This window comes from Sturnus vulgaris, chromosome 11, assembly GCF_052056855.1.
Source record: "Sturnus vulgaris isolate bStuVul1 chromosome 11, bStuVul1.hap1, whole genome shotgun sequence".
Lineage (NCBI taxonomy): Eukaryota > Metazoa > Chordata > Aves > Passeriformes > Sturnidae > Sturnus > Sturnus vulgaris.
The window spans coordinates 18,875,047-18,888,920 of record NC_142253.1 but is presented as its reverse complement, the minus strand read 5'-3'; the positions used below and the strand labels follow the sequence as shown (position 1 = coordinate 18,888,920).

General features: G+C 44.0%; 1 protein-coding gene across 2 annotated transcripts; it reads right to left on the bottom strand.

Moving 5' to 3' along the window:
• Positions 1 to 1,403: 1,403 nt before the first annotated feature.
• LOC106849149 (haloacid dehalogenase-like hydrolase domain-containing 5) lies at positions 1,404 to 13,652 on the bottom strand. 2 transcript variants are annotated; one of them, XM_088171702.1, is made up of 8 exons: positions 11,986 to 13,652; positions 9,473 to 9,682; positions 8,697 to 8,809; positions 7,907 to 8,000; positions 6,732 to 6,765; positions 5,691 to 5,862; positions 4,438 to 4,626; positions 1,404 to 3,577 (listed from the first exon to the last, which is right to left on the bottom strand). In XM_088171702.1, exons 1-8 carry the CDS (start codon positions 12,028 to 12,030, stop codon positions 3,181 to 3,183), a joined length of 1,254 nt encoding a protein of 417 aa, XP_088027828.1. In that variant the 5' UTR covers positions 12,031 to 13,652; the 3' UTR covers positions 1,404 to 3,180. The 2 variants fall into 2 exon arrangements, with proteins under 2 accessions (XP_088027828.1, XP_014725063.1); XM_014869577.2 differs by lacking the exon at positions 11,986 to 13,652 and adding an exon at positions 11,611 to 11,739.
• Positions 13,653 to 13,874: the final 222 nt, after the last annotated feature.

Here is a 13,874-nt window from a genome sequence, read left to right as displayed (position 1 = left end):
GACATGTTTTTACTGCTGAAACATTGTGGCTGTGACTGTACTGGTGAGCTGCAGAGAGTCCCTGTGAGAGGAAAATAATTAACAACCTGCTCTTGGGAGGGACAGACCTGGATTTTCTCATGGCTTCTACACATTTATACTGGAGTTCCTAAATCTGTGTGAGGAAAAAACCCAACTTATCCCTTTTAATGGGTTTTTCTAAGTGCATGTGATGAGCACTTAGAAATTATTTCTCATTTCTGGGAACTCTTCCCTGGAATTCTCTAAGAATGTGAAAGAGTTTGGATACAAGGGATCTACACACACTACAACCATTTTTCATTTGCTGTGATGAACTGACCTTTCATTATGTAGCTTGTACCTGCAAAAAAATAGCTCTATGTTTTATAGTTTAGGTTCAATGAATATTTTTTCTCCACATCTATGGGCAGGAAGTTAGCTGTAAAACCAGCCAAAAGAATTTTCCCAGATACAATTCCATAAAACAAGACACCAATCCCAAATCCTATGGAAAATCTGATTCTGAGATTCTTACCTGTACAACAAGTGCTGCTTCTTCAGGAAGAGGTCAATAAATAAACCAATAAATAAATAACTCAATAACCTGCTGGGTGTGAAACTGTAAGGCATGTTTAACATGGTCCCAGATTCCAATACTGGATTCTGAGCTTGGCATACAAAACCAACACAATGAGGAGAACTTTCAGTTGAGACCAGCTGAGTCCCTGGTGGCCTGAATTGGACAAATGGAGCCAATCTTCACACCAAGAAAACCCTCCTGTGCTGTCTGGAATCTTTTGATTGAATCTTTTTGTTTGATTCCCAGAAGTGACCACACAAACACTTTCCTGAAACTTGTAAGTGTGCAGCCTGTTTCTTTCAAGGTTGAACACAGGATATATTTCATCACCCAAAAATTCATCCTTGTCCAGACAAAAGATTTTAATGCAGACTGTGAGATATGCTGTGATACCTGTTAATACCCATTTCTGTTCAAGTTACAGAGCATACAAGGACACCACTGAATTTCAGAGAAACTCCTGTCATCCCAGCTTCTCCCCTCCACACTGATGGAAAGAGATTTCCACCTCTCTTGGCAACTGCTTTCTGTGTGTAGTGTTATCCAGGTCACTATTTCTAATTTCATTTATTTCCTTCATCTGCTGTTTTTTCCAGCATTTCGGCTTTTGGAGGGTCTGCCAGTCACCAAGCTGGAGGTCATCCATGGAGCTGGAGAATCTGGGATACCCTGAGGCTTGGAGAACTCCATTGGGGGCAAGGATTTAGTATTTTACTGGTGATGTGACAGAGAAAAGGGGACTGTCTTCCTTTTATTTCTATAACCACATTTTATGTTAATGTTTCCATGAGGGATGAGATTTAAGAGGTCTGCATACAGTTCCTTCATGAACCTTTTGAAGTGTTTATTCACATTGTAAAGAAAGGAGAAACAAACAGAACATTTTCTGTTCTTCAGCAACTTCCAGCATTTTTATTCCTTGTTTCACTGATTCTGGTAAAGTTAGAGAGTTCTGCAACTTCAGTACTGAAACAATGTGATTTCAAATCATGGTGACCTTACAAAATTACAGTCTTTACTTGGATTTGGCATTCTCAGCAAATACTTGGTATTTTACAGGAAAGTGATAAAGAAACAGGTGGATATCTGTTTGTTGTACCAACAAAAAGGCAAGAACGTGCTGCTATAAATACTTTTCCAGTGAAGAAGCAGGAAATAAACTGTTTAGAGCAGTGTCCTTACACTGGATCCAGACACTGAAAGCTACTTAGGAAACATTACAAGAGATGAATCAACACTCCTGACAGTGGAGAGGGGATTACAGTGCTTTGCAGAGAGGAAACAACAACAAAGTCTGACTTCACAGCAGCTGTGAGCTCTCAGAGCTGCTGTTGGGATAACAAGCAGTCAAGGATTTGGCCAGGAAGTCATTCTGCCAGCCCTGCAAGAACCTGGGAGAAATGAACACCCAGGTTTTTGTTTGCACAATTTCTAATTTGAAAAAAAAAATCCTAAAAAAAGCCCAACACTAAAAACCTGACTAGTCTCTAACTGATCTTTGTGTGTAAGTTGACTTTGGTTTTAAAACAATTAATTGGGTTATGTTTTCCAATCTTATGTCACAAGTACAACACATACTGTGTTATAACAAATAACACAAATATTTTCAAAGACATTTTTAGGATGAAAACTTTAGAAGTATTTTACAAAAGTAACAAAAAATAAATTACTTTCTTTTTTTAAATGAACAGCTATAAAATCCATGAACCAAACAACATATAACATTGACATGAGATGAAATATATTACACTAAAGGCAGTTAATTACCACAGTGGTATGAGGCTTCAAGTAAATTAGGAGGCACTTTTTGGCCAAGCAGTAGTCACTGATTCAGTGGAAAGTCCCAACTCACAGGAACACCTGAAACAAAACTGCTAAAGCTTCCTAAGATTCTAAATTCAAAAAAAAAAAAAAAAAAAAAAGCGCACACAGAAAAGCAAAGAGCAAACAAAAAGGCCACAGAGGGCACCCAGGTCTGCTGCTTCCCTTCCAGGATTATGGAGTTCCAATACAATTAAGGCTTCAACAGCAGAGAGGAGCAATAAAACTCCAGGGACAGGGGAAAACAGACACAAGGAAAGGCAGCAGCAGGTCAGATGAGAGCAAGTCCCAAGTGGAACAGACTGAACTGCACTCTGAAGGGAGCATTCAGCACTAACAGGTGCTGTGCTCTGTAAGCCCATGTGGAATGGACTGAGTGACCCCAGCACCACAATGTGATCTCCTCAACACCCGAAAGCTAAATCTTCCAGCAAACAAAAGGAGGTACTGTTGTGGAGGGACTGAAGTACCAGCACATGAATAGGCTACTATGAAATATTGCTGTTAAAGTACCTAACAAAGAGGAAGACAATAAAGGGCAACTCAGGCCCGAATCACATATTTAGAAGGGCTATATAAAAAGCATTATTGATATTTAATATACTTAAACACACACATGTACCTACTTGTACTACTTATAAGCATACCTAATACAAGATTGTATTAATTTAGAGGTTAAAAACTTTAGAAAGCAGCAGCTTGTGGCACTCTTGTAAAGCACAGTGTGTTTGGGGGAAGAAAAGCACAGCACTGAGTGGTCCCTGAGAAACCCCGGCACCTCAATGAGGTGCAAAGTTCTCCAGCTGGAAAACCAGGTCCACAGCAGCATCCACATCCGGCACGATGTGATCGGGCTCCACCAAGGCAGGGTCGAAGCTGAAATCCCTGTGCCCGTGGAACACGGTGTGGGTGACGCAGTCCGCGGGCTCCGGGGCCGCCCGGGTGTGCGGGCTGTACACGCCGGTGCACACCAGCACAGAGCTGCAGCGGGCAGCAGCTGCACCGGCCAGCTCCTTCTCCCACCTCAGGCACATCTCGTGGTCCTGGGACAGCGTGGCAGAGCCTCTGCCTGCAGACACCTGGGCCTGGAGGCACGGTGTGGAGCCAGCCCTGCAGCTCTCCTGCAGGTAGCGGTTGTACAGGTTGGCACCGTACACGTCTGTCATCAGATTGTCCCTGCAAACGAGACATTCAGTCAGCACGGCAGCTTCAGCTCTCAAAAGACATCTTTACGGGATCATTTCGCAGTTTATTGTATGATTCACACAACTTTATGTGGAATTGGGCAGACAGCGAGAAATCCAACCCTGCAGCTATTTTATTGCATCATTTTCGTGAAGCATGACACGATAAAAATGAATCACTCCATGTTGCAGACTGGGGTGAGGGGGAGAGAAAATCAAGGTATGAGCAGCCCATGAATGCTGCTTATTATATTTCCAAACATCTTGGAGATTCTGGAACAGTCTTTAATACAATACAGCTTTATCTTCTTCTCTGAAAAGGATTCTATGATGTGGCAGCGTAGGCAATAGCATATGACCAAACCTAAATGACCTCAGAGATAATGTCCAGCTCTACAGTCTCTAAATGTCCTTTCCTCAAAGGCAGTTGCTGTTACACCCCTAAATTTAACAGAATAAACACCCAGGCAAACCCTTTGTGTTAGATTTGCACAGCATATTACAAAAAAAGAAATCAGGGGAAATCTTAGCTGCATATAAAACACCTTTTATGCCTCTGTAGAAACTACACATAAAGAGAGCAAAGCATCATGAATTTTTAAGATCAGAAACATCATAAAAAATATCATAGCACCAAGAAAGTTAGATGATCTTAATGGTAGGAGAAACAAGCTGGTAAGAGTTGTGTGTTTTTCTTGGCTGGCATTTACACTGTGTATTTGTCAGGCTCAGCACACCTGACCCCACAGCACAGAGGGTGTGGGATGTCCTGCTGTACCTGTGGGGCTCAGCACACCTGACACAGAGGGTGTGGGATGTCCTGCTGTACCTGTCAGACCCAGCACACCTTACCCCACAGCATAGAGGGTGTGGATGGGCTGCTCCCAGCTCCTCTGCAGGGCCTGGGCCCGGATCAGGTGCTCTGCATACTGGTATGTCAGCCTGCTGGGCTTGCCCATCAGCGCCTCGTACTTCAGGTCTTTGCCAGTGATCTTCTTGTAAATGTTCTCCAAACAAACCATGAACGTTCCATGCCCAAACCTACACAGATATAAATCCAAACCATGAACATTCCATGCCCAAACCTACATAGATATAAAACCAAATCAAATTTCATTAAGCACAGATTAAAAACATCAAACAAGGCTTTTTATTTTATGATTTTTTAGGAATAAATCGTGTCCTGCAACTACCAGATTCCCCTCAGCATGCAACATTTCTGCAGCTGGTTGACTGAAAATTAAGTGCTGATTAGCTGAACAGTAGACACCACAATAAACCAACATTACTGGGATGGCACAACAGATTTAGCTAATTTTAAAATTGCTCACTGGAGGTATCCTGGCTGCCTTACTATAGCCTGAAGCTATATATCTTTCCACATATAGTTTTCCAGTGTGCTAATTAGAGATGGCCTTCGCTTCCAAAGAGCAGTATCTGAGCAGATCTTTCACCCAGGACTGAGGCAGGAATCAAGAAACTTGTTACTGGACAAGCTTCTATTCCAAATTACAGACTGAGAGAGGAGAAGAGAGGAGAGACAAATCTGTTAAGGAAGTACCTTCTACTGAAAGCAAAATCAAACAAAACCACTTTAAGAGGCCCTGGACCTTGCTCTGTGTGTTCTACTTGTTTTTTCTTGTGTTCCTTAAAGAGCTCGCTGCTTTGTCCTCAGCTCAGAGCCACTCACTGCTTTCAAGCAGCAGGGTCAGCTCTTTACCCTACCAGGAAAAGAGAAATACCAAAGAGTGACCTAAGGAAATCAAACAATGGCCTTGATAATTTTTTCATTTTTTGCCTTTGAACCAAGGCTCTGAGGCCCTCAGGAGAAAAACCTCTTTTTCTCCACTCTTCTGGGAGTGAGGAAACAAAAGGGTTTAGAGCTTAAAAGCAGCTTTTCTCTTGAGTAACTCATTTCCTGGATGCAATAATGCAGCCAGCAGCACAGCAGCATTAGCTGGAAGTGCATTAGAGATGCTGCATCCAAAGCCAAGCCCTGCTGTGAAGCTCCATCAAGCATTCTGCATTCCAGTGTTGACTCTGAGCCCCGCTGGAACAATGAGGAAGCCTGAAATAAATCCCAATTGGATGAATAAAGCACTTACCTTGGGGACTGTGCCTCAGCCACCCACATCAGGTCCATGTTACAGGCAAGCACAGGAATGTGAGGGTAGTTCTGCTCGTAGGGATTGCCAGGGTAGCCACTGGTCAGCAGAACATCAATGATCAGCTGCAGGCTGGTTTCCCATCTCACTGGCTCCCCAAACAGCACCACAGCTGTGACAACCACAGTGACAGAGCAGGCAGGGAGCTGTTAACAGCACTGAACCTCAACACTTGGCCTAAGGAGGCTTAACAAGCAATTTAATACAACCAGGAACTGATCAAACAGTCACATTAATTTAGGAGCTTAATAGATCACATGCCCATCCATTCACAGAAAATCTCAAAAGTAACAAGGCTCCACTGCAAAACCTACAGGTTTAAGAATTTTATTTTACAGGTGAAGTCTCCCCAGAAGTTACAATATTAACTTCTAAAGTGTATTTTTAAGTCTTCCATAACTTCTGAGTTCTCTGTTTACACACAGTATTTAAATACAACACCAGAGATGTTTATTTGTTCATCTTAGAACAAAATTCAGACATTGTTTTTTAAAATTTCTTTGGTCTCTAGCAATAATCTGGCATGGATTTTTTTAAATCCTAAGATCCAGTTTCTACTTTCCTGTAGTTCAGATGAGATGAGAGTGAACACAAGACCCTTCTCACACTACAGCTCCATCCTGACCACTTGTAAGAACAACACCAATTATTTCTGATTAATGAACATCAGTTCATTCCTCCTTTATGAAAGGAGGGCAACAAGAGCCTGTTAAAGGCAGAGGAAAAGGAAAGGAGACCTCATATGCCCTTCAAACTTCAAAACCCAGTGGTTGAAAACTGCATGCATTAAAAAACCAGTTTTACAACACATGATGCTTTCAAATTAATGACAGATGTCACCAACAAAGAAATTTCAGGATCGACTCAGATAAATTTCTAAAGTGCCCAACAATCTAAAAATAATTTCAGAAAAGAAAAGAAATAAAATAAAGATATTTCATTTATTAATGGATAGATGCAAGTTAAATAAAGATAACTGACCCTCAATCTTGGGAAGCTCCACAGCAGAGGGGGACTGCAATAAGAAAAAAGTGAGTGTTTTCTACGAGATGAAACATCTATTTTTAGCTGAATAAAATCAAGCACAGCTCCCACAGCTGCCTCCTGCTGCTCTGACAGGAAATGCACTCTGTATTGGTACATACAAACTTGTGTTTCCCCTCTGAAGTGACATCTCTGGCACAGGGACAGCAGTGACCTGCACCAGCCTCCTGCTCCTCCTGAGCTGCCTCTGGAGTTTTTTAACTCCAGTTGTTAAAATTACTTGTGTTGTCATTTTAGAAGTTTAAATTACTTGTGTTTGAAAGTACAGATGTTTATTTTTCCAGGAGGAGTAAGAGGCCTCCAGTAGTACCAGGACACTTGAAATACAGTTTTTAAGATGTTTTTCATTAACATTTCTAATAAAGAATGCACTGTATAACGTGTAATAGATTTGCTAAAAAATTAAGAGCTTGCACTTCATTATTTACTCTCTGTGGTGACAAACACTTGAACAGGTTCTTGACCTTCCCCATCCACCCGGGTTAGGAGCCCAGCAAAAGGTGACACAGCTGAGAAATGAATTCTGTGAGTCACAGAGAATGTCCTGATTACAGCTGGGGGAAACCCTCTCCACAGGCTGCCCTGAACACGGGCAGCACACCCAGCTATTCACTTCTTTAAATTCTGCACAGTCCAACTGGAACCACTGTGCCTACTGCTGACATTTCAATAGTGCTATGAACATCAAAGGCAGTCCTTTGAGCAAAAATTATTTGTCTTCCAAGCATTCACTTACAATCAAAGCAACCTCATGGCTTAGAAACAATACCAACACAATCATAGAATCAGGGAAAAGCTTATGTTATCTTCCACACTTTCTGAAGAAGTTAATCAGCTTTCCCAGAAAGGTTTTGCATTAGCTTTCTGTATTAGATTGTGATTTTTCCTGCAACAATAGGTTACAAAATCAAAGGCTGGGTTAAAGAATTACTGCTGAGAGAAAAGAGTAGTCCTTGAGAATGCTGCAATAAAACAAATAAGGAAGCAGAAAAGCAAAGTCAAAATACAATGTAAGAACAGCAGCTTTAGCTTGGGAGTTAAATATTGACCCCTGTTATAGGATATCATGCAGTGAGCAAACAGAGAGGTTTAAAACAAAAATCTCCACTCACCAGGACATTGGGTCTCCTGTCATGGTCAACTGCATCGAGCAGAGGGCGTTTCTCCCTCAGGGTGTCAATGGTGATGGGCTGGCAGAAACCAAGGCTGGGACACTCCAGCTAAGGACACACAGCTGCTCACAGGAAAAGCTTTCCAAAATGATAACTCCACTTGAACCATTTAAAGGTATTCTATTTACAAATGAATTAGGAATGAAAGTAACATCAAAGACAGACTTTTCCTTCTGTGAGACAAAACGATGATTGTCCCACTGCTGAGAAATGAGAGACCAAAGCTCTTCTATTTTGTTTTCAGTCCTCTCAGCTACTTCTCTCTTAGCTTAGCCTAATGAATTTTGACCATTAACTGGAACATTCCTTCAATACCCTTCTCTCAGTTTTGTACTTTGAATAGAGCTTATGCTTAAAAGTTGCATATACATATTTACAGCTTATGATTTACACCGACTTTAATGAAAATCCCACTAAAGGAAGAAGTGCAGAAGGGACTTAATGGAAGCCTGAGCAAAGCTTATGCAGAAGTTAAGGTTATTAAGTCACAGTTTGAAACGTTGATATCACCATGATATCAATATAATTCAAGTTCTTTGGCCACTTAGTATAAAACCACATTCAAAACATAAATTTGACTAGGAACTATCCTATCATTGCTATTTATTACTGCATTTGTAGGACTGAAATTATTTGATTTTCACTTTATCCACAGGACCCCCTGAACCTGATTAAGAAAAACACTTTAACAGAAAGCTGTTGGTTTTTTAAACTCTTTTTTTAAAGATACTCTTGAGCAATATCAAGAAGTGGTCCTTGTCCAGATACCAGAACACATTTTTCATGATAACGCTTGAACATCCGCAGAGGACTGTGTGACATCATCACTTGATCTTGTGAAATCTGTTTGGGATTTAAAAGTAAAAGGAGTCTGCTGTTTTGCAGAGTAGCTGTTTATACATAGATTCAATTAACAGATGTGACAGATTCCAGGAATTAAAAACAATCAGCATTTTTCTCCTTTCACAAATGATGCATTGATAATATGCCAGAAAAAAGTACCTTTCTAATAAATTATCACACATACCCCTTTGAGCTCCCAGCTCCATTCAACATGAACAAACTTTTCTCTCCTAGTTTTATAAAATCACTGAATTAATTTGGAAGCAAACAGGGAAGGAGAATCAGAACTGTTTCCAGTCGTAGCCCCTTTGCTAAACTGCAGCTCTGATTCAATTGTACCAGAAGATCACATGATTTTAGTTTACTTATCCCCACCCCTTTAACAGGGTAGGCAGTAACCAGTAAGATTATTATCCTGGAAAGAAGCTCCTGTGAATCACTACTTTCCACCTTTCCAAAGAAATAACTTCAGCTTTACTATTGGAAAAAGCAGCACTTTTACCAGTGGAAAAGCCATTAGCTTTGGACAGCACTTTTTACTTTCAGCATGTCAGGAGGCTTAAGGGAAAAGCAGACCTGATGAACTGAGCAGCATTTAATGGAAGGTAAGACACCTGACACATTCAACATGCAAATGAAATAAAAGGGATTTAGGTGACTCACTGGGACCCCCAGCAGGTGAGACAGCTGGTCAGCTTTGCTCTGCCGCAGGCAGTTCCCTGCGTTGGTGACAAAGACCACGGGCACCAGGAACTGTCCCTGAGCATTGACCAGCTTCTGAAAGGCTCTTCTGGCAGCAGGAATGGGGGTCTTCCCTCGCACCAGCACCCCATCGATGTCAAAGAGAAAGCCAAAGGATGGCAGCACGCTGAGCTGGAAGGAGGGATGGAATCAAAGGGTACATTAGTTATGTCCTTACACACATTTACTAGAGTTTACAGCAGCTACAGCCCCCTGAGAACACACACCTCCAGTGAGAGCAGGGCATCTATAACTGCACATCTTAATGTGCCTTATACACATCTTCATGCTAAATACATGTTGACACAAGGAGCACCACAACTCCCTCTGCCTTATGCATACAGACTCATGAGAGTCTACTTTGTCTTACAAATAGTTCCAGACTATTTCAGAAGATAGGGAAAAATTAACTTAAACTGATGCCAAGAGGTACAAAATACATGCTGCTGTGCCAGTGAGTCACGCTTTAATGGCTTGACCCCCACAGAACACTAACAAAACACACAAAAGTAAATTTTTCAGCAGTAGGCGGGTCTTGGACACAAGTATTGTACTTGGCTCCTGCCTTACAAGGTGTTTATGTAGTAAAACTGTTCTGTTCCCCAGCAGTTTGATTACAGCCAAGTGACTGCTGTGCCCCTATGGCTTCAGCCCTAGCTTCATACAGGGCAGACTAACTGGGAAAGTCAGCACCTCCTTACACAAAGGTGCTGCTCGAGTTACTAAAATCCATCTCCTTGCCTGCCTCTGAGGCAGTGAAGAGCTGGAGTTGGTGAGCAAGGAGAGTGAGGAAAGATGAGCTGGGTGATAAGGCCAAGGAGCAGAGACAGAGAGGAGTGCTGAGCAGTGAAACTCTGACTGGATCAGGCTGGAAAAGTACGGAACAAAATCTATCATCTAAAGTTCATTTCTCTCCCGAGCCCAAAACAGAAACAGGAACCTTGAGATTTATGATCAGTGATGAAAAGGGAGGGGTTAGGGGCCGAGGCTAAGCGTGATGAGGGAAGAGGCACAGAAAGGACTGCAGCCGTGGAGGTGGGACAGCCTTCGCTGTCTCGGGGCACGCACCTACAGCCGCCGTGTCTCCTGTGCAGGAGGAGAAGAGCACTTTGCCTGCTCAAGCAGCACTTTGTTCCACATCAATTATTCACCCGCCACATTTTTCCTGCAGCCGGGCACAGCACAGGGACAGACACCGCTGGGAATGGGGATGCAGCTCAAACGACAGCGAAAATCCCCTCCCCTACACAGCCCGAGCTAACTGTAAATATATGGCATTACCATCCATTTAAATTAGGCTGGGTTTTTGTCTTTACATGCAAGAACTTCCCGTGAAGCCCCCTCCTCTGTAGACTCATCAACCTTTTAATTTAAAGAACAAAACCTCTGAAGTCCTGGTCTCCACATAGCCTGGAGCCGTTTCAGGAAAGCTATGTCAGAAATAACCCAACTGCCGCAGAGATGCTGCTAAAGGCTTGCTAATAGATATACAGCAGTCTTCCAAGACTTTGTGAATGGGTACATGAAACTGCTGAAACTGTATTGGAGTAATTTTGTAGGAGATGCGATTCTTTACGTTAATTTTGCGACATATAAATAGCAGATGTATAGATAAGATTACAAATGGGAATTTCACAGTGAGTAACACTAGCAGAAAGTTTTACAGGGGAAAAAATACTAAGGAAAGAACTGAACATATATATATATGGTAGACAGATAATGATGTTAACAGCTTTGTTTCCCTTTCGACCCTAAAGAAGCTGTTGGTGACAGGAGTGCTGTGCCGCGCTGCACAACCAAAGGACGGACGGAGCCGGCGGTGCTCGGAACGAGTTTCCCTCGTTGGCTCTGTAAGACCAAGAGCGCACACAGCCCCAGGACACGAGTTCCGGCCGGCAGCGCCCGGGAAATCCGTGCCGGTGTCCGGGGGAAGCGGGGATACCCCCGGGCATCCCCGGTCCGGGCAGGGCGGGTGGCCCGGCCGCGCTCCTCCGCTCCCCGCGCCCGTTTCGCTTTCGCTGCGCCCCGGCCCGCCCGCCCCGGGCCCCGGCCCCGCTCACCGCGCTGTGCCCGCTCCGCTCGGCCAAGGGGCCGCACATCCCCCGGGGCGCCGGCAGCCGCGGCGGGCGGGCGGCGCCGAGCAGGGCGCGGAGCGGCGGCAGCGCCCGGCGCATGGCGAGCGGAGTGCGGGGCCGGCAAACGCCCCGCCCGGCCCGGAGTGAGCTCATGGGGCAGCGTCACACGCGTCACGGGCCAACGTCAGCCCCGGGCCAGCGGGGGAGCGCCCGGCGAGAGCTCCGTGCCCGGCGAGGGCTCCGTGCCCGGCGAACCCCGCAACGCCGCTGCCCCGAGGCTCGGCCCCGCCGGTGCACCGGGGCTGGCAGCAGCGCCAAGAGCAGTCAGTACAACATTCCCACTATTTTTTAATTTAGTACCGGATCAGAAGAAGCACTCTGTCTGGTTCTGTCTGGCCAAGGCATGAAGGGACTGGAGCATCTCTCTCACGAGGAAAGGCTGAGGGAGCTGGGCAAGCCAAGAGCATGGAGCAGGCTCTGCTTGGTGGTGCCAGGCATTTGGACACGAGGAACAGGCAGGAACTGAAGAACTTCTTCCCTGTGCAGTGACAGAGCACTCGAACAGATTGTCCAGAGAGAGTGTGGAGTTGTCTCACTGGAGCTACCCCAGAGGTGTCTGGACAAATCCTGTGCCATGTGCTCTGGGATGGCCCTGCTGGAGCAGATGCCCAGGCTGGTCTCTTCCAGCCTGACCCATTCTGTGATTCATGTTTTTGGGAAAAAGTCTATCATGCACAAACACCACAGTCCCTCAGCTCTGCACCCCTGCAGCTAGACTTGAAAGTGAGACAAGAAGAACAAAATGTCATTAGTTAATGGATACTCTGCAAAGCTGTCTCTGTTTATCTTGCTCATCTGCTAATGCAGATTAGGTAAATCTGCATTAGTGCTGGCAACAAATATTCCTCTCCACCTCCGTGGCTGCGAGGAGAAACTGATCCTTCAGCGACTGCACCGTGCTCACCAGAACAAGGAAGGTGGCCTTCAATCTGCACCACTGACGTGGCTGGCATTAAATGAAACACACAAATGCATTTCTAAGAGACAAAAACAGGCCCAAATGGATGCAGCAGACAGAACAATTAGAGTTTATCCCCTTGGTGCTCAAGGCAGGATCACACACAGGGCAGAACTCTGAAGCAGATATGTAAGAATCCATAAAGTACTTGTTTTGTAACCTGGATGTGTTCAGGGCTGAGGCATTCCAGAGCTGGCACCACACACACATCCCAGCACAGATGCACACTCAGAGCTGAGGCAGAGCCTGCCCACTGCTCCATTCTCCAGGACAAACAGGATCCGTTTCCTGGCTGTGGCCACAGCAGCTTCCCCACCCTGACTCCAGCAATTGCACAGCCTGGCAGGACACAGGCAGTTTGCTACAGGCCACTGTGGTAAATGATTACTCTGCAATTTGTTCCCTCAGATGCAGCCAAGAGCACTCAGCTCAAAAATGCTTCACAGAGCTACAGAGAGAGGATCTGGCCCAGCCAGTTTGCCTTGCAGTTACACACTGCATTTCTGTGCATTTATTCCTCTTCTGTGTTGGCTGGCAGAGATCAGCCCTGTCTGATAAACTTGCCTTTTACATCATGATGTTGGTCATACTCCTTTGAACATGAATGTAATTACAATCCTGTTGGTTTTTTCTCATTCTTTCAATTTATTCTTCTTTTTTATTTCTGTTATCATCACTCCATTCCTGATCTGCCTTTACCCTTATGTCTTCTTTTATCCTATAGCTTCTACAGTGACAAAGGGATCTAGGATTGCTATTACCAAGCTGTATCAGGCTATAAAAATTAGCTGTTTCCCCCACCCCTTAAATCTAGTCTGGTTATCTCCAGCATACAGTTTAGAAAATCTACAACGAATTATTACAAGCCATAAAGACATTATTTGCTGCTTTCTTACAAAGCAGAGAAAGCTGCACTGCTGACAGGAAGAGGGAAGTGATGTGTTTGTGATGTTAGTTCTCCACTTGCTATTTTAAATTGAGCTTTTGATTTATTCTGGAGTTTTTTTTAAGGTTTTAATTTGGCAGCTATGCTTTCCACTTTTTCAATTCTATTTTTTTTTTTGTTTATTTGATCACTTGCATCAAGTAACCCAAAGCTTTTCTCTATAATTTAGAGCTTTGATTGTTCTGGAGTGGATTATTCACAATACATTGTAACAGATAAATACAGAGAGCATCCAGAAATGCTGAAGGGTCCCAGACTTGGCTGTTAAACACAGCAATACTCCAT

What these genes read in the sequence shown, in the direction of transcription:
- LOC106849149 (XM_014869577.2), bottom strand. Translation starts at nt 11,724, where the DNA reads ATGCGCCGGGCGCTGCCGCCGCTCCGCGCCCTGCTCGGCGCCGCCCGC. An exon ending in ACAGGAGACCCAATGTCCTG is followed by an intron (nt 6,766 to 7,906) that starts GTGAGTGGAGAT and finishes TTCTTATTGCAG; the next exon opens with TCCCCCTCTGCTGTGGAGCT. An exon ending in GCTGAGGCACAGTCCCCAAG is followed by an intron (nt 4,627 to 5,690) that starts GTAAGTGCTTTA and finishes ATATCTGTGTAG; the next exon opens with GTTTGGGCATGGAACGTTCA.